This window comes from Bombus flavifrons, chromosome 13 (assembly GCF_040668555.2).
Source record: "Bombus flavifrons isolate JBK064 chromosome 13, iyBomFlav1_principal, whole genome shotgun sequence".
Classification (NCBI taxonomy): domain Eukaryota; kingdom Metazoa; phylum Arthropoda; class Insecta; order Hymenoptera; family Apidae; genus Bombus; species Bombus flavifrons.
In genome coordinates this window covers 7,600,015-7,623,312 of record NC_138454.1, presented here as the reverse complement: position 1 = coordinate 7,623,312, position 23,298 = coordinate 7,600,015, and the positions used below count along the sequence as shown (strand labels likewise).

At 45.0% G+C, this 23,298-nt stretch overlaps 3 protein-coding genes across 8 annotated transcripts; 2 read left to right on the top strand and 1 right to left on the bottom strand.

Annotated features, from left to right (window-relative positions):
• The first annotated feature begins 52 nt into the window (after positions 1–52).
• LOC138186253 (mutS protein homolog 5-like) lies at positions 53–4,484 on the top strand. The gene is made up of 12 exons (XM_069125908.1): positions 53–253; positions 330–1,129; positions 1,214–1,387; positions 1,477–1,681; positions 1,792–1,993; positions 2,069–2,308; positions 2,385–2,523; positions 2,598–2,961; positions 3,020–3,232; positions 3,333–3,473; positions 3,556–3,614; positions 3,677–4,484. The coding sequence occupies exons 2-12, from the start codon at positions 609–611 to the stop codon at positions 3,768–3,770; spliced, it is 2,352 nt and encodes a 783-aa protein (XP_068982009.1). The 5' UTR covers positions 53–253; positions 330–608; the 3' UTR covers positions 3,771–4,484.
• Klp10A (kinesin-like protein 10A) lies at positions 4,169–18,829 on the top strand. Of its 6 annotated transcripts, none has more exons than XR_011174848.1 (13): positions 4,174–4,926; positions 7,578–7,672; positions 7,750–7,854; positions 8,496–8,612; positions 9,930–9,960; positions 10,884–11,292; positions 11,359–11,932; positions 12,002–12,251; positions 12,333–12,487; positions 12,571–12,777; positions 12,875–13,049; positions 15,353–15,828; positions 16,442–16,569. XR_011174848.1 is itself a non-coding variant. In XM_069125905.1 (13 exons), the coding sequence occupies exons 1-13, from the start codon at positions 4,860–4,862 to the stop codon at positions 16,591–16,593; spliced, it is 2,430 nt and encodes an 809-aa protein (XP_068982006.1). In that variant the 5' UTR covers positions 4,174–4,859; the 3' UTR covers positions 16,594–18,829. The 6 variants fall into 6 exon arrangements, 5 of the variants coding, with proteins under 5 accessions (XP_068982004.1, XP_068982005.1, XP_068982006.1 ...); XM_069125905.1 differs by having other exon boundaries at positions 15,353–15,445; positions 16,442–18,829; XM_069125903.1 differs by lacking the exon at positions 16,442–16,569 and having other exon boundaries at positions 4,169–4,926; positions 13,654–15,495.
• A 441-nt stretch (positions 18,830–19,270) lies between these two features.
• On the bottom strand, positions 19,271–21,793 carry Fic (FIC domain protein adenylyltransferase). Its single transcript, XM_069125909.1, has 3 exons — positions 21,405–21,793; positions 20,409–21,291; positions 19,271–20,313 (listed from the first exon to the last, which is right to left on the bottom strand). Exons 1-3 carry the CDS (start codon positions 21,619–21,621, stop codon positions 19,938–19,940), a joined length of 1,476 nt encoding a protein of 491 aa, XP_068982010.1. The 5' UTR covers positions 21,622–21,793; the 3' UTR covers positions 19,271–19,937.
• Positions 21,794–23,298: the final 1,505 nt, after the last annotated feature.

The window sequence follows — 23,298 nt, the reverse complement described above, 5'->3', positions numbered from 1 at the left end:
GTTACAGTCGAGTTTAGTCGAACTCGTCGCGCATGCGCAGAAAGCTAATCGCAACTACAACCGATCGAACCATACCTCGTTCTGTCTGTTGCTCAAATTCGTTTATATTTCCTACTACGATGGATTATTCTGATGAAACGGGACGATCCAACGACATTGACTCGTCGACGTCGAATCGTCGACATATAATCGACTTTCTGTCCAGCGTAGGATCTAAAACCATTCGTAAGTCGACACCGTCGAGCGCGCTCATGTATGTACTGATTTATATCATCGTATGTTCCTATTCTTTACACGCCTTTTCATGTTTTTTTAATTTCTATCTAAAGACGTAGCGAATTCGAATCTTTGATATCGGATAGCAGCGACGAAGAAGAAAAAGCAACGATCGACCAGCTGGAGAAAGCAACGCGATCGAAAACCGATAAAGACACAACCGATCCCCCTCCAGCCGACACAGCCATTTTCGAAGACACAGACGAGGCACGTCTCACCGAAATTTCTGTTCTACCTCCTCTTCCTTTTTCGAAAATGTCGAATCAAACAGACCGGTGATCAAAGCTGCGCGTTAAGTCTTTCGCTTTTTCTTTCCCCAGATAATTTTATCGATGATTTGGAACAACAGTCATCTTGGCGCCGCTTATTATAACATCGTTACGTCCGAACTATTCGTTTTGGAAGACACGATGGACGACGTTGAACGTTTCGACGTAACGAATGCTCTGTATAGGCAATGTTTGCCGCGTTACGTGATTACGAACGCTGCAGCACCCGCTGCTTTTACCAATGCTATAAAAAAGATATTGACGACGGAAGCATCGAACGAAGAAACGAATTCGTTCGATTCGCGCGGTACCGTGTGTAACGCCGTGTTGAAAGTAACCTGCAAAAAGGAGCATAACTACGAACGGTGTTCTCACAGGGTGAGATGCCTTCGACTCGACTCGGAGCCGAAGAACGCCAATAACGTGGACAGATTGACCTTTTTGAATACTATACTCAATTTTAAATGTTGCGCGATGATACACGCGTTGGGTTCGCTCTTGCTGTTCATTGACAAACACTGGAACAATATCGCGTTGGATCCGTCCGGAAAACCGTCCTTCGTATCGCTTAATTACCTTAACCTGTAAGTTGAAATCACTTTCCTTCCACTCTCTCATCATCCGTAATTTTTTCCATTCTATTCGGTTTTATATTTTTGCGGAACAAGCCGAGATTTGGTCATAATGGACGAAGACACTTACAAGGCGCTGAATATCGTCCAAGCTAGAGATCACCCGAGTCTTTTTAAATTTGGCAAAACAAGTACAACGATGAAAGGAATCAGTTTATTCTCGTTACTGAATCGTTATTGCCATTCCAGACCGGGAGTTCAATTCCTGTGGTAAATTCTAGTTTATCTACTGTTAGTTTCGTATGTTCGCGGCAAACACCCAGTTGTCCTATTGTTTTTGTTTGTATCTGTAACCGCAGGAAGACGCTACATCATCCGACGCGAAACATCGCCGTATTAGAGCAACGATTAAACGCTGTCGAATTTTTTCTGAATTCGAAGAACCAGAGCGTTGTCGAGAATTTATCGTCTTGCTTAAGGCACGTATATCGTTTGACCAACACCGTGCTTGCCTGTTGTTCCGGACCGCAAGCCAAGCCATCCAATTGGTATAAATTGCACAAGGTTCGATTCTTTGTTCCTATTCCTTTACTTGCTGAATCCAGTTATAAACGATATGCGAACGATCCTTGCGCCTTGCTCGATCAGTCAAACGGTTTCATTTGCTTTTTCAGACCATTTCGCACGTAATTTGTATCGCGGACATATGCGAAGAATACGCAGGACGAATAGAACTGTTTAGGCAAATAGCTGAAAGTATCACGAGCGAGATGCAATACGTTAAGTACTTTATCGAATACATAGTGGATTTTGGCGAGAGCAGACGCGAAAGCAAGCTCGTGGTTAAACCAAATGTCGACCCCTTGCTGGACGAACGTGCGTGCAAGATTTATCTTGATTGTTCCTACGAATTGTTAATCGTAATCGTAATCAGAGCCTCTTGATTCACAGTGAATCATGTGCGACGTACTTTGCCCGAACTACTTACGCAAATGGGAGAGAAAGATATGCGAGAGCATCTTCCATCTTCTGTCACCGGTTGTAACATGCTATATTTGCCAAACATTGGCTACGTTTTAGCGATAAACGAGTGGAATCCGACTCCGCCGACGAAAGATGCTACTTACCCTGGGTTGGAATTCAAATTCAGCATTAATCAGGTGCATTATTACAAAAGTTCTTCGGCGAAAGGTCGGTGTCTCGTTGTTTCGCTTTTACGAACCAAACTTTTACACTTGTTTATTCTCATTCGGCTGGTTTATTCTAGAACTAGACGAGACCGTGGGTGACATCATATTGAAAATAGCTATTCGGCAGAATCATATCGTACAAAAGTTAATACGATACATAAAGAAACACACAGGAACAATTTTACGCACGATTCAACTGTGCGCCGAATTGGACACGTAAGTACCCGTAATCGCAACCAAAGGTCGTACAAACAAGACGATGGTTAACACGCACTGCTCGATCGTTATAGTTTATTGGTGTTTTACAAAGTGGCGCGCGATTATAACTATGTCAGACCAAACGTGACCGAGTCAAAGATCATAAATGTGGTCGAAGGACGGCATCCGCTGATGGAATGCGCGACGACGTTCGTGCCAAACGACATACGTTCGGGAGAAGGTGCAAGTTTAATCAAAGTTTTAACAGGGCCAAATTCTTGCGGCAAAAGCGTATACCTAAAACAGATTGGACTCGTAGTGTTCATGGCTCATATAGGTTGTTACGTTCCTGCAAAAACCGCGACGATAGGAACGATATCTCGTGTTCTGACTCAAATGTCGAACACAGAAAGCATCGGACTGAACGCAAGTTCGTTTCTACAGAATCTTCGGCAGGTAGGCAAGCGGTGTACGTTTCCCTGGACCGAATCGAAAAAACGAGTTTGTATTTCAGATAAACGTGGCTCTACGCGCATCTACATCAGATTCGATTGTAATATCGGACGAATTAGACAGAGGAACGTCCGAAATTAGCGGATTGTCGCTGGTTGCAGCCGTACTGAACACGTTCGCCGAAAGAGGTTCGAACTGTCCTCACGTGTTTGCCGCGACGCACGCGTATAACGTACTTGCGTTACTGCCTCAAACTCCTGTAATCGAGACTCAGGTGAGAGAAAACATCTTTGTCGATAGTTTGTACTTGTGTACCCTTTCTCTTTCCTTTCCTCTTTTCTCCCTTTCTGTTTTTTCCTTCCTTTGGAATATAGACGTTCGAATGCGTGATCGACCAAGATGAATCACTGGCTTTTCTCTACCGTCTGATCAACGGTAGCACAAAGCGCAGTTTTGCGCATTACGTAGCGAGAATCGCGGAACTGGAAGAAGACGTTGTTAAGCGAGGATTGTTGGTAATTAAGCATGATTAACTTAACGATTGTTTGGTAGGATACGAATCATTTAGTAATATACTTATAATTCGATCAATCGCAGGTATTCCAGAAGATAAAACAACACGATTTACCATCGAGTATTCATTGTCGTATCGATAGGTAAAATAGTTCCTACGCGCAGCATCGTAAAATACGTAATTATCGAGAGTGTTTGATTTTAGAATGAAACGTATCGTCGATCGATTCAGAGGTGACAACGATTTAGATTTGGAGGAACTAAAAACACTAGTGCGGCAAGCTGTGTTTCCGAAATAATCGCAGGCATCTCGATTCGAATAAAACAGTCGTCTGCTACGAAGACCAATCGTTACAGCGACAAATAAATAAAACATCTTTGTATTTTATACGTAAACGAATGAAAATAAAACGAGTTAAAATTCAGGATAAAATTAAGATATCTGGTCTTCCGCAACAGCAGGCCACCGATATTTATCGCTACGTTTTAATTTCACGTCCGGAGTCTGGTTTTTATCTCCGACCTGATCGTGTTTAGATATTTTCAAGTGGTTACGATCAGGCGGAGAAAATGGCCGACGGAGCGATGTCTGAAATTGTCAATAGATGGAGGGAGAATGCAGCTGCTCGAAAAGAAGTATGTGCACAGTAACAGATGTCGCGGCAGTAATGGTCGACCGAGAGTTGGCGCTCGCAGTCTTTCCGTTGTCAATAACGGACACTGGCAGTATCCCGGCACAAAATCCCGGAAACATCTCGTTCGTGAAATTCAACGAATCTTCGAATGTAATTTCGAGTCGTTGCGTTTTCGTTTTGGCGTAGTTAAAAATTCGTGGAAAGAGAGCGTACTGTCGTGCGGGTTACACGAGCTACCGTTTAAACGAGAATTCGCAAAACGGGCGTGCCTTGGACACAATCGGCGACGTCCCTGACGTGAAAATACACAACGGCAAGAGGTGGTGGACAACGACAGCGAGACTGGGACTGCGGTTAAGATTGCGACAAAGAGAAGAACGAACAGCAGCGAGGATAAAGCACGGGACACCGTGTACCAGCAAAATAGGGCAGAAAAACGATAACAGCAGCGGTAGCAGCAGCGGTGACGGAAAGGGAAAAGTACGAGTTACGACGGCGGAGAGGAACGCAGCACAGCCGCGTGATTTTGAACGCGAACGCTGGCGTAACTGTCAACGGTCGGATTTCGAAGTCTCGCAAACTACACGGTCTTCGTAAGGCTTCTGTTGCCCGAGAATCGCTGCGTTTTTCTCGCGTCAACATCATCGACGTCGCGTCGTATCGTCGTCGTCGTCTTCTTCATCGCTGTCGTGTTCGATCCGGTGAAAAACCGGCCGTCTTACGATCATAGCCACGGCGTGAGAACACGACTAAATGACCATGGACCACGGCATGTACAACATTGAGACCGGCAACAGTATAAATATCAAGAGGACAGACGGTGAGTAACGTATCTTGCCAAAGTATTTTTAGACATTTTCAGACAGCCGATCGCGTGCGCGATGCCTCGCACTTTCGTTATCTACTGCCAACGAAAATCGAACACCGCTTGACCCGTTTATTTCCCCTTTTTTGTTTTCTCTCCTTTTCCCGTATACAACGAATATGCGAGCCACTTCTATCGTCATTATCGTCGTTGTCGTTGTCGTCGTCGTCGTCGTCGTGTAACCGTTTTCGCCGCTCCGCGCCGCGCACACGTTTTTACCGTGAAACACCGATTCGTCGTGATTCGCACGTTGGTACAGCGATCAACTATTCCCACGGAGACGAAAGTCGTTGATAGTACGTTGATACAAGTGAATCTAGCAAACGAACCGGACAACTTACCCTTACTCGTGCAGCCGCTGCACGCCGCATGTCGCGCATCGTATATTACGTCGCATCCTCCTGTTGGCCAACTACATATGTCGATATACATACGTCGCCTACTCACGTAGATGGGCATTGGGCATCGCGATGCACATACACGATAGCTACCGAGAAACGAGCAAATAATCGCGATACGCAAGTCTATATAAGTGCAAGTTCTTGCCCTTGCGTTCCGACTGCTGACCTTTTCACGCTATATTTGTTTTCTTTTTTCCTTTTTTAAACTTGGTTCGAGTACGGGGCTAGTCACGTCGCGCCGCGCCGGTGTGAACCAATGCGACAGACCACGCGGTCGTATCTTTCGTTCGGTCGCCGATCCTCTAGTTCCTTACCATGCGACGATCGCGTCTCGATACCAGCGATTCCGCTGCTGGCAGATGAACGGATATCCTTTCACCGCGAACGCGGTGGGCTGCTCTCGTCCGATGTAACTCGTAATGCAACGAGACCAGAACATGAGATGCCGTCGTCTCTTTCGAATCGTTAATTGCATCCCTCCTTACGCACTCTGAATGCTTTGCAACTCCACAGATGTCCCTAGAAATATCTTCACCACGATGCATCGGTTCTTTGTGAATCCTTCCGCGACACGGTCCTTCCTCGATCGAATGCAATCGACGTTTTCGAAAAATACTCTGGTCGCGAGAAGGTTTGCACGAAACCAACAACGCGCTATTTTATTTACTCGCGCTCTCTCGGTGAATGAGTCAGATCGTTCGCCAAGAAAGGAGAGTCGGTTGGCCGCATCGCAGCGGCCAGAAACGATCGTTGGTCGTTACGTTCGATCGAGGAATACGCGATCGAGAACGACGATCGACGTCGCAGTAGTGCCCGCCGAGAACGGTTAGCGATAGTTGGAAAAGCGCCCGTACAGTTGCAGGAAGAAAGCGGATCGGTGACCCAATCTCGGCCACGGTAATAATATTTATAGCTTGCACCCGCCCATATAAATAGGAATACGCGTACGACTACGCGCGACAAGAATCTTCGATCTTCGATTCGTTGCGATCGTCGCGCGGTTCGCCAATTTCCCAAACGCAAATTCGATTATCTTCAATCGTGATCCAACATTACGACTCGTTACGAGTCGTTAAGAGTATTACACGCTGTCTACAGGTATTTAACAGATACCGTGTAGGATGTACTCGCGATCGAAACGCAGCTCGACGCAGCATGGCGATGCAACAAGTGGCCAGGTCCCCCGTCGTCGCGTATATTATATGTATGTTAGCGACCACACATTTTCGAGGCAATATAATGGCACATAGTCGTCGCTATTTAGTCTTACCATAATTTATGACTGGGTCGAGGGCTCAATGAGAACCGACCTCGGCAAGCGACTTGAAGTTGCCGAACAATACGGTGCTGATGATAGGTGTTTAGAGGATGCATGAGAGTATTATTATTATTACTGTTATGTAATTTACGAGATCGTTTTATTGCCAGTATTACCAAAGAATAGAGACATTGTTCAAACTTCAAAGAATCTGGTCGCAAAGTGACAAAGACAACGACACCTTTTGATATTAAACGGACTTGAGGACGTGAGGAACGGCGCGTTACTTTCTTACCCCAGAATCATCAGCATGGAGCGATATAACGACTTTGCCTTTAGCGTGACTTGTCTTTAACGCGTATATACCTCGCAACTACTCGTGAGTCGACGAGTCAACGAATGACTCGCGTTTGGCGCCGAAATAGGCCGTTTGGTCGCGGTGCAGACCTTGCCCGAAATTCGAAATCGAAATGAAAAGCGAATAGAACGACGACGCGTGGTCGATTCGCAGCGAATCGCGCACACGTGGGCGCTGCATCCTTATAAGGACGCCTGTCGCGAGATTCTTACGCCTCGCCGAACCTTACCTTTTATCCGCCTCTTACGTCACCTATGAACACGTTACCTCGCTGGATATCTCCGCGAGTCTGGAGATCGACGCGTCCTCGATCGAATAACCATGCGAAACGAGAAGAAACGATTTCCCTCGCCTTAAACGATTTAAAACTTTGCGAGTTTAAAGCTCGTGATCACGCGTACACGAGCATCGTCCCGAAACAGGGGAAAACCGCATTCTTCGTTTCTTACTCTCCGTTTTACGTTCGATTCGCGTTCGATTCGATTCGATCGACTCGCGCGTCCTTCGTACAAATCCCTCGTTACGATTCCCTTTAGCGGAAAGTTCCTCGAATTGCCGACAAACTACGCTGAATTCGTATTTGTTTCAGGTCGTGTCCACTCGGCAGTCGTTTCCGGCATTAATTGGGAACAGCGCACCGTCACCGTAGAATGGTTCGAAAGAGGAGAGACCAAAGGGAAAGAGGTACTTCACGCGAGAACGACCAAGACATAAAGTACGCGCGAGGTTTCTAACGTTTTCGTTCTCTGTTTCGCTTTTAGGTCGAGATGGACGCGATCGTCGCCTTAAATCCCGACCTGACGAATCAAAAGACCATGGAACCACCTTCGCAGATCAACAATCACGTGTTGATTTCCAAAGCAAGGGTACGTATCGCGCGATTCTTCCATCTATCAAGCGCTCTTTCTCTTTCAAACAGCGCGCGACAACCACGGAAGACGAACCAACAGTTAGAAGAAAAGAAACGACGAAATCGCGTTTCCATCGTGTACACGTTGGAATTACGTCGCACGTGATCGAGCAATTTCAATTTTCGTGTACGTAGTGTTTTTAGGCAACCTCTCATCCGCGTTCGTTGTTTCGGTGAGAAACACGTGTCGTAGCTTTTGGCGCGGCTCGCGTCGAATCGCTACCGATCGAGCGTGCGACCACGTTCAACGTCGCGTCTCTCGCGTCGTTCCTCCTACTAACACGATTACATCTTTTTTTCCTCCATGGACGCTGCTCATTATCACGGATTTGGGTCTGCGATGGATCATCACCGATATCGGGTCTCTCCCGTCCGAAACCGATCGCATCCCCCAATACGACCTCGCATCGTCGTGTCATCGTCCCGCGTTCCCGCAATCTCTACCGGCACCACTTCTTCTCGACGATTCACGCTCGTCGATCCTCCTCCGCCCCCTCCTAATATCATCGCGGTCGTAGTTTCTCTTCGAATCGTATCTGGTTCGAATTACGTGTTCGATTCAAATCGCGCGCGCCATCAAATTCGAACGAAAAGCAGGATTCTTCGGGCGAAGAGGACGAGGGGGTGGATGAGTCGGAGAACCAAGAGGAGGGCTCCCTTGGACGGCACGGCGGTCATACCGCAAGAAACGGCCTTGCATCCGCAACGCTTCCTGTACGAGTCGTTACTGCTCTTTCGGTAAACGCGCGAAACCCACGCTCCTTTCCTCCCACCCTGATACTCCTTTGTATTTCGTTTATCCTTAAAACACACGCACTCACACGTAAACGCTCGGCTTTACTTTGTTTTATCCTCCTTCTCTCTTTGCCGTAAAGTTAGATTTACATCGGTCCAGTAGCATTGCAGTCCACTAGTCCAGTCCAGCACTGGATCGTAACTGTAATATGGCAATCAGTGTTTCGATTCCAGTACAACGTCGTTATCCCAGCGAGCAATCCAATCCAACTCCTGGATCTAACTTCCTGGAAAGTTTACTTTTCGATCCAGCGTTTATTCCCACCATCGAGAACACAATATTCCAACGTTACTGGAGTCGTGTAGACAATTCGATAACCAGTGCTGGCTGAAGCGTAGTACAGTGCATTCATTGCCACGACGATTTACCAACGATTTTCCAGTGCTTCGTCTGTTTAAAGGAGACTGGAATACCGTAGACATGAACCAATTTTCAGTTAAAGAACTGGAACGTAATCGCTTGATCCAGTAACTGGATTGATGTAAACTCAGCTTTAACGTCAGCGTTTTTCTCTCCCTCCCCATTTATTTTCCATTCCCTTCTCTCTATGCTACTTTGCAACGTTTCGAGGATCGATCGCACTCGATACACTGCGCCACCTCTGTCGCCAACAACCACGCGCCTGATACCGGTTTCCTCACCTTATTTTGCGTTTCCTTCTTTTTAAGCTCGTTTCTCGTCGGAACATTGCGATTCGTTCTAAAACGACGTTGTCGTCGTCGTCCCACGCACGCTTCCTATCATTTCCTCGCTTCTCGCGTACTCGCATTACCGTGCTTTTCGTTCGATCGAACGTCGGACGTCGAACAACGAGTTTGACGTCCGTCAAATTCCGATGTCTCATCTCGCTTTCTTTTCTACCACGTTCGTTCGATTTACGTTTCCTTTGCTTTTTACCGCGAAACATCGATTCTGTTCCGAGTACGGCGTTGTACGTATGCACGTACGTACGGAATTACGTTTTATCGATTTCGATTCGTACATTTTGCACTCGCTTTTCGGTCAACGTTTTTTAGACGACGTATTATACCCACGCTCGACTATCGACCAACGTTTTATTTAACTTACCATCTCCTTTCATTGTATTCATTTATTTATTTACTTATCTCTCTTATCATTGGTTATTTTCGAACACCATCGAATTACAGAATATTAAACTTTATATAATACTTGAATAACTCGTATTGAAATTTTCTTTGACGACGTTACGATATGTTTTCTGTTTCTTTTTTCAGCATTCAACCAAGCCGTCGATTCCAGTAAAAGGTATGTCGTACGCGAGCAAACGTTACGTACGTATAATGGTTTGCACAAATAAGGAACGTCGCGTTATCGTTTGTTAATCCGACGAATCGATCGAGCTGATGTCGCGCGAACGCAAAAGTCGTTTATTTTGCACGATTGGTCAACGGCGATCGATGCAACGTTCTCACGCGCGTATCGTCGTGTTGCGATCGTTTCGCGCCGCGTTTACTATGTCGTGGTCACTAACTCTGGACGGATCGATTTGCCAAGCGATGGCGAATGAAATACGCGTGGTGTAACAGCGATGTCAGCGTCATGTAAAAGAAGCACCACCAGTGGCAACGAGCGGCGGTGCGCGAGTGTTCACGCTCCAAACTATCGATGCTCTTGCGCCGTATGCAAAGGCACGCAAGGGCAAGGACCTCGACGGACGATGCGCTACGTATTAAACGAACAGAGTATATAATCGGGTCGTGCGATTCGAGCCTACGTTTCTTCCATTCTTGTACACTCTCGTCTACTTTCTCTTCCTCTCTCTTTCTCTCTCTCTCTCCCTCTTCCTCACTCATTCACAGACACACACACACACGTCTTTCCTTCCTTCTTTTCTTTCCGTCTATTCTTTCTGTCGATCCTACGAATTCACCTCGTTCACCGCGGTCATCGCCATGAGGTTCGATCCGTTGGGCTACTGTTTCGGAAGAAAAAATAAGATCAACGGCACCGAGGATGGGAAGACCGAGGAATTGGTTGAAGCCATCTCGGAGCAGGTCTCGACACACGGTAACACACACACACGCGCGATTCTCCCGATACACGCGATCGCGTCTGAATTTTGTTTATTTCCCCGCGAGAGTCGGTCCACCGAGCAGACTGCGCGAACACGTTCGTTCGATTCGACCCCGAAACTTGAACACATCACGCGACTGATGTATACTTTGCAGCGGGTTCCAACAGACAATTGTCGCGACAAACGGGTCGGCCAACCAATATAATGCCACCCGGTGTCACTGTGAATGGACACGGTGATTCCGTGGCTGGATTAACGAGCCGCCGGGAATTGGAGAACATCCCACCGACACCTACGTCAACGGCCGCTTCCTTCAATGCCTCCATGGCAGCGCAGGCCAAGCAAAAGCAACAACAGCTACAGTCTCAGCAGCAGCAGCAGCAACAACAGGTACAAGCGGATAACGGGCGAGTTAGACGGTCGAATGTGGTGAAAGAGGTGGAGAGGCTGAAGAAGAACCGCGAGGAAAGAAGGCAGAGGCAAGCGGAGTTGAAGGAGGAGAAGGAAGCTCTGATGAACTTGGATCCTGGTAATCCGAATTGGGAATTTCTTGCTATGATAAGGTCAGTCCCGATTCTTTCTTTTCTCGGGTGATACCATTCAAGACGTTGACGTCTTTCCGTCGACAGGGAATACCAGAACAGCATCGAATTCAGGCCCCTTCGAGAAACGGATAGCGTGGAAGACCATCAAATTACGGTGTGCGTCAGAAAGCGTCCGTTGAACAAGAAGGAGATCGCGCGCAAAGAGGTAGATGTGATCAGCGTGCCTAGCAAAGATCAGATGGTGGTGCACGAGCCGAAAGCCAAAGTCGATCTAACCAAATACTTGGAGAACCAAATCTTTCGATTCGATTACGCGTTCGATGAAACTTGCAACAACGAGATCGTCTACAAGTACACTGCTAAACCTCTGGTGCAAACCATTTTCGAAGGTGGGATGGCCACGTGTTTCGCTTACGGTCAAACGGGAAGCGGTAAAACGCATACCATGGGAGGCGATTTTAACGGAAAGACACAGGACTGCAAAAGAGGCATATACGCGATGGTAGCTAAGGATGTGTTTAAATGCCTCAAGCTTGTTAAGTATCGTCCGTTGAATCTGGTCATTTCCGCGAGCTTTTTCGAAATCTACTCTGGCAAGGTGTTCGATCTATTGAAGGACAAAGAGAAGCTGCGCGTTCTAGAAGATGGCAAGCAACAGGTACGCTTATACGCGTTTACTCGTTCTCTTTTCCCGTTTAGCTCGTTCCTATCTTTTCCCGTCCCGTAGGTGCAAATACTCGGATTAACGGAAAAGGTGGTGGAGACTTGCGACGAAGTGTTGAAGTTGATACAGCACGGAAACAGTGCCAGAACGAGTGGTCAAACCAGTGCAAATTCCAACTCGTCGCGATCCCATGCCGTTTTCCAAATCACAGCACGGATACCGGGTACGCTCAAGGTTCACGGAAAATTCTCTCTGATCGATCTTGCTGGTAACGAGAGGGGAGCAGACACGTCTTCCGCCAACAGACAAACCCGTGAGTTTCACGTAATTTTCCTTATCTGTGGGTGAAGGTCCACCGGTGAAACGTATGCAAAGATCATCGCGTTGTTCACAGGTATGGAGGGTGCCGAGATCAACAAGTCACTGTTGGCGTTAAAAGAATGTATCCGCGCGTTGAGTCGCAAAGGAACGCATCTGCCATTCAGAGCTAGCAAATTGACGCAAGTATTAAGGGACAGCTTCATCGGTGAAAAGTCGAAAACTTGCATGGTAACAGATTTGCGTTTCTCGCATAGCGGATCGGTTTAAACGAACCGCGCACGTCCTTACCACTGTTCTTCCCTTGTTCGCAGATAGCTATGATCAGTCCGGGAATGAGTTCTTGCGAACATTCGTTGAACACGCTCAGATATGCGGATCGAGTGAAGGAGTTGGCCGCGACTGATCCAACGGAAATGAAAGCTTCCCCGACGGACGACGAACGGGAATTAAAGATCGAGGAACAGTCGAACAACAGCGTATTGTCGGATAGCGATTTGGCACAGCTTCGGTCTCTGAACGTAAGACAAAAAATAGAATTTCCGCGTCAGCTCGGGCTTCCGAGTTTCGAGACGGACCGGTTCTTCCACTTACTCGGTCGATTCTTTTTTTTAACAGGAGGGTGAGATTTCACAAGACCTTTACACGTTCCACGAAGCGGTATCTGCACTGCAAATGTTGGAGGAGGAAGTCCTAGACACGCACAAAATGGTCATGGACCATACGACCAGATTCCTGGATGGCGCGCGTAATGTGTTCAGTACGACTCACGAAGTAGATTATGACCAAGAAGGTAAGACGGCGTTTCCGCGTTTGTTTCAACTGATTCCGAACCCTTGTATTCGAGCGTGTCTTCGCTCTCCCGGCCGCGTCCGCGCACACACACTCGCAAATGCACGCACACACGCATTTACGTACGCATGTACGCACGCGTAATCGTTTCTATTTTCAGAATTTTTCAACTTCAGTTTACGCCTCTTGTTCCGACATGCAAATGTTTCTCTTCTCTTTTGCATGCGTAATATCTTTCCTCTCTATACTTCCGTTCGTTTCGTTTCTTAAGCGGATCGATCTTTTCTGCTTTGTTTATAATTTTGCGTTTTCTTTTTTATTTTTGTTTTTTTTTTTTTTTTGGTTTTTTCTTTCCTTTTAATTCTCGATTTCTTAACGATTTTTCGATGACACGATAACGCATGCCTGTTCGCCTCGTCGCGTCCGTCTGTCCAAAAAGCTATACTACGAGCGCTACCGTACTTTTGTTTTCGGTCTCTCGTTCGTACCCGTTTATCGATCGGACAATGTCTCGGTACCCCTCGACAGAACCTAATACGGTGAAACACGAGGAGCAAAAAGGGTGGGGCACCAAGCGTTATTGTGTATGTGGAATTTTGCGACAGATTCACGCGGTAAAGATAAGGCAAAGGCAAGCTGCCCGTTAGAACCGAACTTAGAGGACGAGAGGACAACGACGACGACGACGACAACGTCAACGACAACGATGATGGTGGCTGAGCCAGTAGACAACGATAACCGCGACTCTACCGGCGGTAACGCGTGGTCCAACCTAAATAAACTCGTCGATACAACGACAAAGAATTCATTAAAATCTCCTTGGAAGGATGAGGTCGAATGTCAAAATGACATGAGTTCGTGCGATAGCGACTACGAATCGTTGAACGTTACTGGAACGAAGCGCGTCGCGGCGAACAAGGCCGGTATCGATTCACGTGTATCGTGCATCGAAAATGTTTCGAAGAAGAACAGTTTGCACGCGTATTCCGTTGCATACAGCGACAACTGGGCTCGGACAGTGAACCGCGCGCAACGATACAAACGGTCTACCGGTGGGAAAAAGAGCGTACAAAAATATCATTGGTCTGGCACTTTCAATCGAGACAGCGTCAAAAAATATTCTTCGTCTCTCGGTGAGAAAACGAACGATGCCAAGACGCGTCGTTTCGGCGAGATGAACGTCGTGGCCGACTCTAATTATAATTACAACTTGGATGCCTTCGACGATGAAAAGACAGCAAAGAAGACGAAACTGTTTGACGGTGATAAATTCAACTTGGACGATGAAAGCGGCGACAGCAACGAGGACGCGACACGTTGGCCCGATCGTCGATCGTTCGCGAATCTTTCCAAACGCGATACAATGCGACTTAATATGTCACGGCGGAATTGGCTGACTCGCGAACACGGGCAGGAAGGTCATCGTTATCAACGAGACGAGTCTATCGAACAAGACAATCTAAACGCAAATTCGCCAAAACGAAGTCAACGAAACGACCACAAAGAAGAGAACCGACCCACCTTCGATGAAACACGACGCTCTACCGAATCCTCCTACCGCGTCGACGATGACGACAATCGATCGACGTTCATCGATCGCTATGAAATCACTCTGTCCACCGTCTACGTTCGTAAATCTCGTACGCCGATCGACGATCGATCCACCTTCAAATGTTTTAATTTTCTTTTGTCGTTTTTTAAAAATGTTATCCTCTTTACCTTTTTACCCAGCCTGTACATGATCTTTTTCATTTATGTGAAAAGAACGGAGGAGCCATAAGTATTTTGTTTTCGCGCACGTTTATCTGTTATAAGGGACCAACGATGTTTCTTCTTCCGTTTTTTTCCTTATTTTACTTTTTATACTTCCCTATCGACGATATCGTTACTTTTATGCTTTAACGCGAAGCTTTTAACGTTACAATCGAAGGAGCGAGAGACCGGTTTGTAATATCGTTCAATCGATCAGTTGAACCGATATTTCATTCGCGGATACTAGAAAAACCGCTGGCAACGAGTACGTTTGTTTTGACAAGCCGAGTCAGCGAAATTTTGTTCAGTCGAGAACGAAATCGATACGGAAGCGAATTTCGTAAAATCTAAGGAAAAATGTATACACGTAATATGTATATATAGGAACAAGAAACGAGGCATACGCGTTGTCATTGAGCGCGTTCGGCGCCCAAAAATCATTGTTTTTTAGCTATCTGTAAAAGAATACAAAGGCTCGAACAGCAGCTGCAACAACAACAACAACAGCAACAACAATGACACGTTTGAACGTAACGTCACAAACCCTTGCAGATTTGAGACGGAAAAGAACAAAGTTTGAGTCGCCCAACCTGAGGAGGTTCTATTTACGTAGACGTCTGATAGAGAGAAAACAGTTTTCCGACGGTACGAAATTATTCGATTCAAAATCATATATAAAGTCGCCTGTCAAAAGTTGCTTACTTTAATACCGCACCAGAGATATACATATGTACTAATTACGCGTTCAGGGGTCACGATTCGCGAAGGCATCATTACCGCATCGACATTTACATCTACATCACCGACGTCTCCGATAAGTAATGCTTGCTTTTAAGCCGCGATTTTCCATAAATCTATCGCAATGTATATGTATAATATAAATACGTATCGGCAGTAGTACCTAAGCGTAAACGACACTAAGCCGAGCACGGAACTGAACGGAACGCACTGGATTGAGAAACTACTGCGCCAGTAATTACGATCGGATACAGAGCAACGTGTATTTTTTTCTTCCGTTCATCGAACTGGTAAGCCGCGATATCGATTTACGCGTCGATTCTACTCTATCCTCTCTATTCTTCCTTCTGTTATCTGGCCCTTTCTTCTCCGATTAACGAATCTCCGTGCATCTTTAAAAATATCGCGATAGTAACCGAGCAATTGATTCTAGCGCGAAAATTCCTCTATATGTACAATACACATTAAGCTGTTAATAAATATTAGTTTTATGGAATCTTGATATAACGGCATTGTTTTCTTCGCATTAACTACTACTATTATGGCCTGTGATACAAATGGACTAATACGCGGCACGCCTCGCTCCATAAGATATATAACGAAATCTGTACGTGAATTTTTGCATTTTTCGAGTAATCGGAACGCTTTGAATACACACTAACGTAATCGATCGAATTCGATTCGTAGCGTGACCTAATTTGCCTGAAAATTTCCAGACGATCGTTATGGTTTGGTCGATCGTTTCGAAACGCATGAAACGTAAACGCGCCCCGTGAATGCGTGAAATTCATACCGAGTCGTGCTTACGTTCATTCGCAAACTCACCAGATCCTTTTCCGTTTGCTATTTTGCAAAAGGGCAAATTACTGAAATCGACCACTGAAAACGTGTTGTTTGTTGCAGAATATGCCCAAAAGTGGGAACAGCTATTGGTGCAGCAGCGTGATATCTTGAACGCCGCAATCGATCAAGTCAGTCAGTTTCGTGGACAATTGTTGCAAGAAGAACAGATCAGCCAGAAGATGACGCGAACTCGTAACTCACGATATAATTAACGTGCATTAGTTTACGCGCGCGCGTCAGAAAGAGAGAGAGGGTGAAGAGAGAGGGGAAGAGAGAAACGCGAGTGAATGAAGGAACGAATGAGTAAGCGAGCGAGTGGATGAGCGAGAGAGAAAGACAGAAAGACGAGGGCACGAAGAAGCATCTTACGATTACGATAACGATAAGGTGATGGTGGTAGCGGTGGTGGTGGTGGTGGATGACAGTGGGTGAGGATGGCATAATCAAAGGAAAGAGAATACCAGTAAACCATCTAAGCGTTCGAATACCATTGGTTTCCTGAGCATCGCTGTTACCATGATTCGTCGCATCAGCTTTCCGTTCGCGTTCCTTTAACCGCAAACGAACCCGTTTAACGATACCGAAGTTCCTTTTCCTCTCCTCTTCGGTTTGCAATCGATCATCGATGATTCGAAAGCACGAAATACTCACGTTTGAGATGCTCGACAATGAACCGGCGATATCGAGTAACAAAATGAACTGTGGCCGACAGACGATCATCGTCCGTCCATATTCTTTCGCAAAATCGTTTACCGTATTTCCTCTCCTCTTTTTGCCCATCTTTCTCCCTCTGCTTCTCTCCTCTTTTCCGATCGCTAGCTTTTTCTTCTAATTGTTCATGATGACACGCAGCATCACGCACCTAAATCATAGCACGTATCGGCGTACGTACAGAATCGATCGTGCCCCGCGCGCGCTTTATTTTACTCCTAACTAACGTCTCCTTACCATTCATTTTGAACGATGCTGCTGCATTCGTCGGACGATAGATCCGCACATACGCAGATCACTGGGTGCGATCAAATCGACAATCGTATGTACGTACGTACGAACCGAAAACCTAATGAATCAATGCACGCGCGTCTACGATTATCCAAGATGAGCTGTTTTGTGTTACCTGTATGCGTCTAAAAGAAGAGAAACACGCTAAACAAGATATCCTTTAAGGACAGCATACCCTTCTCTTCCTTCTAACAAACTTTTCGATTCGTTTCTCACCGAGATACTTTAGACAAAGATTCTCGGTTGATTGCCTAATTTATATTGCCAAACTTTAATCGCCTGATTTCAGATGGATTGAATTTTAGAAGAAATATATAAATGTACATCTGTTAAAAAGAGTACTTTCTCTTTCCGTCGAAAAGTTGGAATAAATAAAAAAAGAAGAGATCTTATACTGCATACGCGTATTCGTCTAATCTCTTGTGTATTTGTACGGTCGTGGTTCGTTAAACGCGTATTTTCAACATTGACTTTGCTAGATCGTTTAATCGTAATCGTCCCTGTCTTAATCAAAAAATCTCAGTTTATTTAAAGAATCCCACGTTTCGACAGAAATTGTAAGTTAACTCGTCTATGGTCAGCGATCGCGATAACTATAACCACCCTTGCGATTAGTATACGCGTTTCGCGAAATAAGTTTATAATGTAAGTACCAAGTTTCGTACAACGCTAATTCTTGTGTATACCATAGTCTCAGCAATTACTAAATTTCTGGATGTCAAGTTGACGCGATTTCAAAAAGTATACCATTTCGTTGTTCGCTTTTGAATACTCTTTTTTTTTACAATTTTGCCTGTTTTTATTTATTTTTTTTTTAACTTGAGAAACTTAAAATCCATGTAACAATTTCTATCTTACTTGCCGTCGTTTGGTTTCGTTCCTACCGTTTTCAGATTTTACGGAGAAGCGAATTTTCACAGACACGCTTCGCGAACTTACGAATGCATGCGCGCGTCTTTTCTTGCCAAAACGACAATGTCCAGCGCGTTTTGCGATCGATCCGATTTTTATGGATTTAATCGAAAGTGGGACCGAGTACGACATAGCAGGCAAGCAGGAACGAAGAGAGAACGAATGTGCATGTGCACGAGCGAGTGTATGCGTGTATGTATGATGCTATTGAGCGAATGAGCGAATGCGAGAAGATAGAGGGAAGAACGAATGTGTGTGAAATCGATAGGTCGTCAACTTACGTTGTTGGCTAAATATGATTTTTATAGAAATGTATTTATATAGATAAAACTACATCGTTATATCGCATTAAAAAAAAGGAGAGATTTGCACGTTTAGCGTAAAGATTTTGTTCACTCGTGATACATATTTGGATCGAACACGCTTGAAAACGATGGGAATTATCTCTGTATCGTTTCTTTCGCCAACAAAGCGTCAATAATGTTTTATTAGACGTAAAAAAATTAAAGTTTCGTAGCAATCGAGCGTTCAATACTTCTTTGCCTTATTATTAATCGCACTATAGAATCGAATAGCGAGATAAGAAAGAAAACGTTCGAATCGATGGATTGGATACTTTGATACGATAGTGGGAGCAACATCGTTACGATCGGCATTAAACGTATCAGGCTACAACGGCGATACTCTACTTTTTATAAAAAGAGAGAAAAATCTGCCGACGAAACTAAACAAAGGATTGAACAGAGACAATGATACAAACGATACGCTATTTGTCTTAATCTTTCACTTTCTTTGTCATATGCGTATCAAACGAAATACCCAACCCAGTTGTTTGATAAATAAACTATATATATATATATGTATATTTATAATCGACTTAAAGCTAGCCGATCAAATGGCAAGTTCGTTTATCGTACTGACTACATTAATTGTTTTTGCGTAGATGATGGTAAAAGGAATATACCAACGTAAAGATTTAGAAAATAATGGATTTATTAAAAGTCGCGTACGTATTTACGTCGTATCGCAAGCAGCTCGACCAGCGAGTAGCGATTACGCATCTCACCTTAAATTTATACGCGACGTTTTCAACATACATTCCATATCGATGTTTAAAATTCGCCTAATTAAATATTAACTTACGCATATTCCTAAATTAGATCACAGTCTTTGATTGGGTTTCACACGATTTTCCGTTTTTCGACTGTCTTGGCGCATACGATAAAAAGCAAGAGAAATTATAAATGGAAGCATACCGGATCGTATGGGGGAAAATGCGTCGGTAATCGCGAACGCATGTACGTCGACGGATCGTTGAGGAAAACAAATTAAGAAAAGATCTAGTTAACGAAAGGGAAAGTGTGTGTGCGGCCATGTATACTTAATGGCATAGGTAACAAAACTGTAGAAACGGGTTGAATGTTCAATTCGTTAGATGGGAGCAGAAGGCAAAAGGAGGACAAACATTCGCAATTCCAGGTTGGAGGCTCGCAAAACCGAGTTTCCCATTTAAATACAAAGAGCGTTGTTGCAGACGGAACAGAGGTAAACGAATAGTTTAGCGAATCCAGATCTTTGGTTTAACGAACGTTAACGATACTTGGAAACATGTAGCGTACATTGGAAAAGCTGACCGAGACTATTAGCCAGTGTCAAAGGCATTGGTAACGCTATCCGTCGCCACGTCATCCTCCAAAACGATGGTATCGCGTCGTTCGGTGAACAAGGTATCTTGACTAAGCGCGGGAACCTGCCTAGAGAATTCGCTGGTTGCCCACAAGAACAGGTCCAACGTTTGTTCCGTGCATTCTGCTATAAATCGTACAAACGGTCGGACATCGCCGGTATTCGCTATTTGAAGATTCTCATAATACGTGTGTCGATGCTGCTTGTGGATAATAACTGGAGGATAACCAGCTTGCATAAGAATCATGTTCATAAGCAAACGAGACGTTCTACCATTACCATCAGAAAATGGATGTATATGTACCAACTTGTAATGCGCTAGAGCGGCGTATCTAGAAAAGAAGAAAGTAAACGATTATTTGCGATATATTCGGTCAGATGGTATGGTGTAGGATGGAAATGGGTGAGGAAATAAGTAGTTATATACCTGACTGGATGCATTCGAATAGCTCTTTCGCTGTTTAACCATAACGCGAATTCTTCCATAAGATAATGGATATCTCCTGGACCAGGAGGTACATGACCACCAACGTACACTTGAGTACGTCGAAATTGACCACCTCGAACGGGATCCACGTGTCCTAAAACACGCATATGAATTTCTAATATATCCTTAATGGAAATCGATCCCATCCTGTTGACCAGGGTCGCGTTGATGTATTTCATTGCAGCGTCCAAGCCGAGAATCTCGTTGTGCTCATCGATGCTTTTACCAGCAACCGCGGTACGCGTTTCGACGATCGCCCGGGTCTGAGCTAAATTCATTGTGTTCCCCTCGATGCCAACTGTATGATATATATGCTGAAAATAAGCCTCCTTCTTTGCTCGTATCAAGGCGGCATTGTTATCAGGAATCGTGGACAGTGTGTTTCTTTTTTCGTCTATGCGTCGGAGCATTCTCCGATCTAACTCTTCGACTACTCGAGCCGTTCTTTGACTATTTATCAGTGCACCTTCGTGGTTCGGTTGAAAACTCAATGCACGCACATAATATTCGTTTGCTTTGATAACATCGTTCTGTGTGTGCTCCAAAAACTCGCCGTAATGATTCAAGATATCTGGGTGGCGGGGTGCTAAAGCCACGGCATGCTGAAACAATTTGATCGCTTTCTTTTGTTTGCCCGACAATTTCATCTCCAATGCCAGATACAGCGAGGTTAAAGCTTCCGCGGTGGATGTCGCGCTATTCTCAATTTCCAATTGATGACGTAGCTCAGTCCTTGGCAACGCTAAATCCAAGGTACCTTCGTCGTACACGTTTAACTCACCTTCCGTCGGAAGCGGTATAAATACATGACGATAGTCGTGATCTGAAAGAATAACTGCTATAACTGTCAAAGTTCTGAAGTTGGACAGTCCACGAAAGGGTCTATCTAGCTGGCACAAATCGTGCAAGTTCCACGGAAACTTGGGATAAACTTACCCGGTAAATATTTCAGGAAACCACGAATGTATTGAGACAGTAAGGTGCCGATGACAGCAACAGCAATTCCTGACACGAAAACGAAAAGCACGACTAGGCGATTCGCCGTCATGCTCATAGCGACATTTGCATTCTGCTTTTCGGTTCTTCTATCTTTTACGTATCCAAGCTTCTCGTCGTAGAACGCGTAGCAAAACTTTTCACGCGACAGCAACATCGTGTTTTTACCAAATGCTCGACCAAATAATATCCCTTTCGATCGACAGCGAGTCGCAACATACTCTCAAATTTTTCCCAACGCGTTTTACTCCTTGATCCGCACCAGGGACAAAACAACGTATTGCTTCGTTCGACATCTCGAACATGTGTTATTTTTCGATTGGTCTAGTTTTCAACGCAACCAATCGATTCTCTCTCTCACTTTCTCGCAGATGTCACTAGCATCGATCGTATCAAGTCTGAAAGGTAGCGCCCTCGTATCGAAGCACGTATTCGCAAGATGAACGCGTCGCCGCGCTTAAGAATTCAAAATAGCGCTATTTGGTTTTCGATCGGCTCGCTACAATCTACTCGAATATAAAACGCAATAGGGAACTCGTACATTTTATAAAATCGAGTAGAAGATGCGTTACGCACTTTCATTTCGACGTATCTTAAAGGGAAGAAAATTTGACGAGACGTGTCTGCAATAATTGAAAGAGAATCGAGAACCACACGAGATAAAACGAAACGAGGTAAACGATGCGAGAAAAAAGATGGTAATAACGTGACAAGATGAAATAAGACGAGTCAAGCGTTGAGAGCAAGAGCGTCGAGGCTAGGCGAAAGGATGTATGGCTAGTTGGGAGACAGTGCAAGTCAGGATCTGGCGAAAGAGGAGGTGGGGGAATGATGCGAATGAACAAGAAGGCGAGGTAAGTCAGTCGATGCAAGCGAATAATAGCCGAAACGACCCTGAAACCGAGGCCATCGTTGTTCGTTGGCCCGAACAACACGCAAGCAGCACATTCGTTTCTCTTTATGTTCGGTTCGCGGGCTTCGATCTCGCGCATCGCATTACCTGCAAACACATCCATTGCGGTCCAGTCACCGAAAACATGTAAATCAACGCATCATTGGCTTTGTCTTTTTCTCTTTAATAATTCTGAAACAAATTATCATCTGAAATACATCATACATGTAATCTTTATGCGTGTACTTTTCGCATCTCGCTGTAACGAACGTCGATAAAGAGTCGGACAAACTTTGGACGTAGTTTACTGTTTCTGCGCCAGATAGCGCTACATGCGAGCTTAGTGTTTCGAGTTTCAATCGTTCGCGGAAAACACGTTCATTTCGTGCGTTAGCTTTTACCATTGACCGTTCAGACAGTAAGCTTTCATTCGGTAAGCTTAATCGCGAAAAACCATAAGCTACGCAAACTTCCTTCCATCGTTCATGGATGCGTCTGACAACACGAACGCAGAGATCGGTGTTTCGTTTTTCCTTCTCGTAAAGTTTACATAAACATCGTAACTTTTGGCTATCCTCGAACAGCAGCAGTCGAACGAAAGGAGACGCCAAACAGAAAGCAGACGCTACAATACACACAGAAACGTTCTTTTCTCCCCTAGAAGTTGTTCGTAGCAGCGACCGGTTCTGCTCTAATTGCGTTTCCCGCGAGTACTCAGAACCCTTCGTTCTTCCGTTATGGTTCCCTATTTTTCAATCGAATCGACCAACTAAATAAACTACGACGGAGCATAATCCTGAAACGCGAAAAAGTAATCGCCTTTCGTTAATATACATCGACATTAATAAATACATATATAGAACACAGCAGGTCTCTTTCGGTCACATTTGATTGGTCGGTCCGTCGTCGACAGGCTACATATACATATATATGTATATATAT

What these genes read in the sequence shown, in the direction of transcription:
- Klp10A (XM_069125903.1), top strand. Translation starts at nt 4,860, where the DNA reads ATGACCATGGACCACGGCATGTACAACATTGAGACCGGCAACAGTATA. An exon ending in GCCGTCGATTCCAGTAAAAG is followed by an intron (nt 9,961 to 10,883) that starts GTATGTCGTACG and finishes TATACTTTGCAG; the next exon opens with CGGGTTCCAACAGACAATTG. An exon ending in CACAGCTTCGGTCTCTGAAC is followed by an intron (nt 12,778 to 12,874) that starts GTAAGACAAAAA and finishes TTTTTTTAACAG; the next exon opens with GAGGGTGAGATTTCACAAGA.
- Fic (XM_069125909.1), bottom strand. Translation starts at nt 21,621, where the DNA reads ATGTTGCTGTCGCGTGAAAAGTTTTGCTACGCGTTCTACGACGAGAAG. An exon ending in TTTCCTGAAATATTTACCGG is followed by an intron (nt 21,292 to 21,404) that starts GTAAGTTTATCC and finishes TTATTCTTTCAG; the next exon opens with ATCACGACTATCGTCATGTA. An exon ending in ATTCGAATGCATCCAGTCAG is followed by an intron (nt 20,314 to 20,408) that starts GTATATAACTAC and finishes CTTCTTTTCTAG; the next exon opens with ATACGCCGCTCTAGCGCATT.
- LOC138186253 (XM_069125908.1), top strand. Translation starts at nt 609, where the DNA reads ATGATTTGGAACAACAGTCATCTTGGCGCCGCTTATTATAACATCGTT. An exon ending in CGACCCCTTGCTGGACGAAC is followed by an intron (nt 1,994 to 2,068) that starts GTGCGTGCAAGA and finishes CTTGATTCACAG; the next exon opens with TGAATCATGTGCGACGTACT. An exon ending in CTGTGCGCCGAATTGGACAC is followed by an intron (nt 2,524 to 2,597) that starts GTAAGTACCCGT and finishes CGATCGTTATAG; the next exon opens with TTTATTGGTGTTTTACAAAG.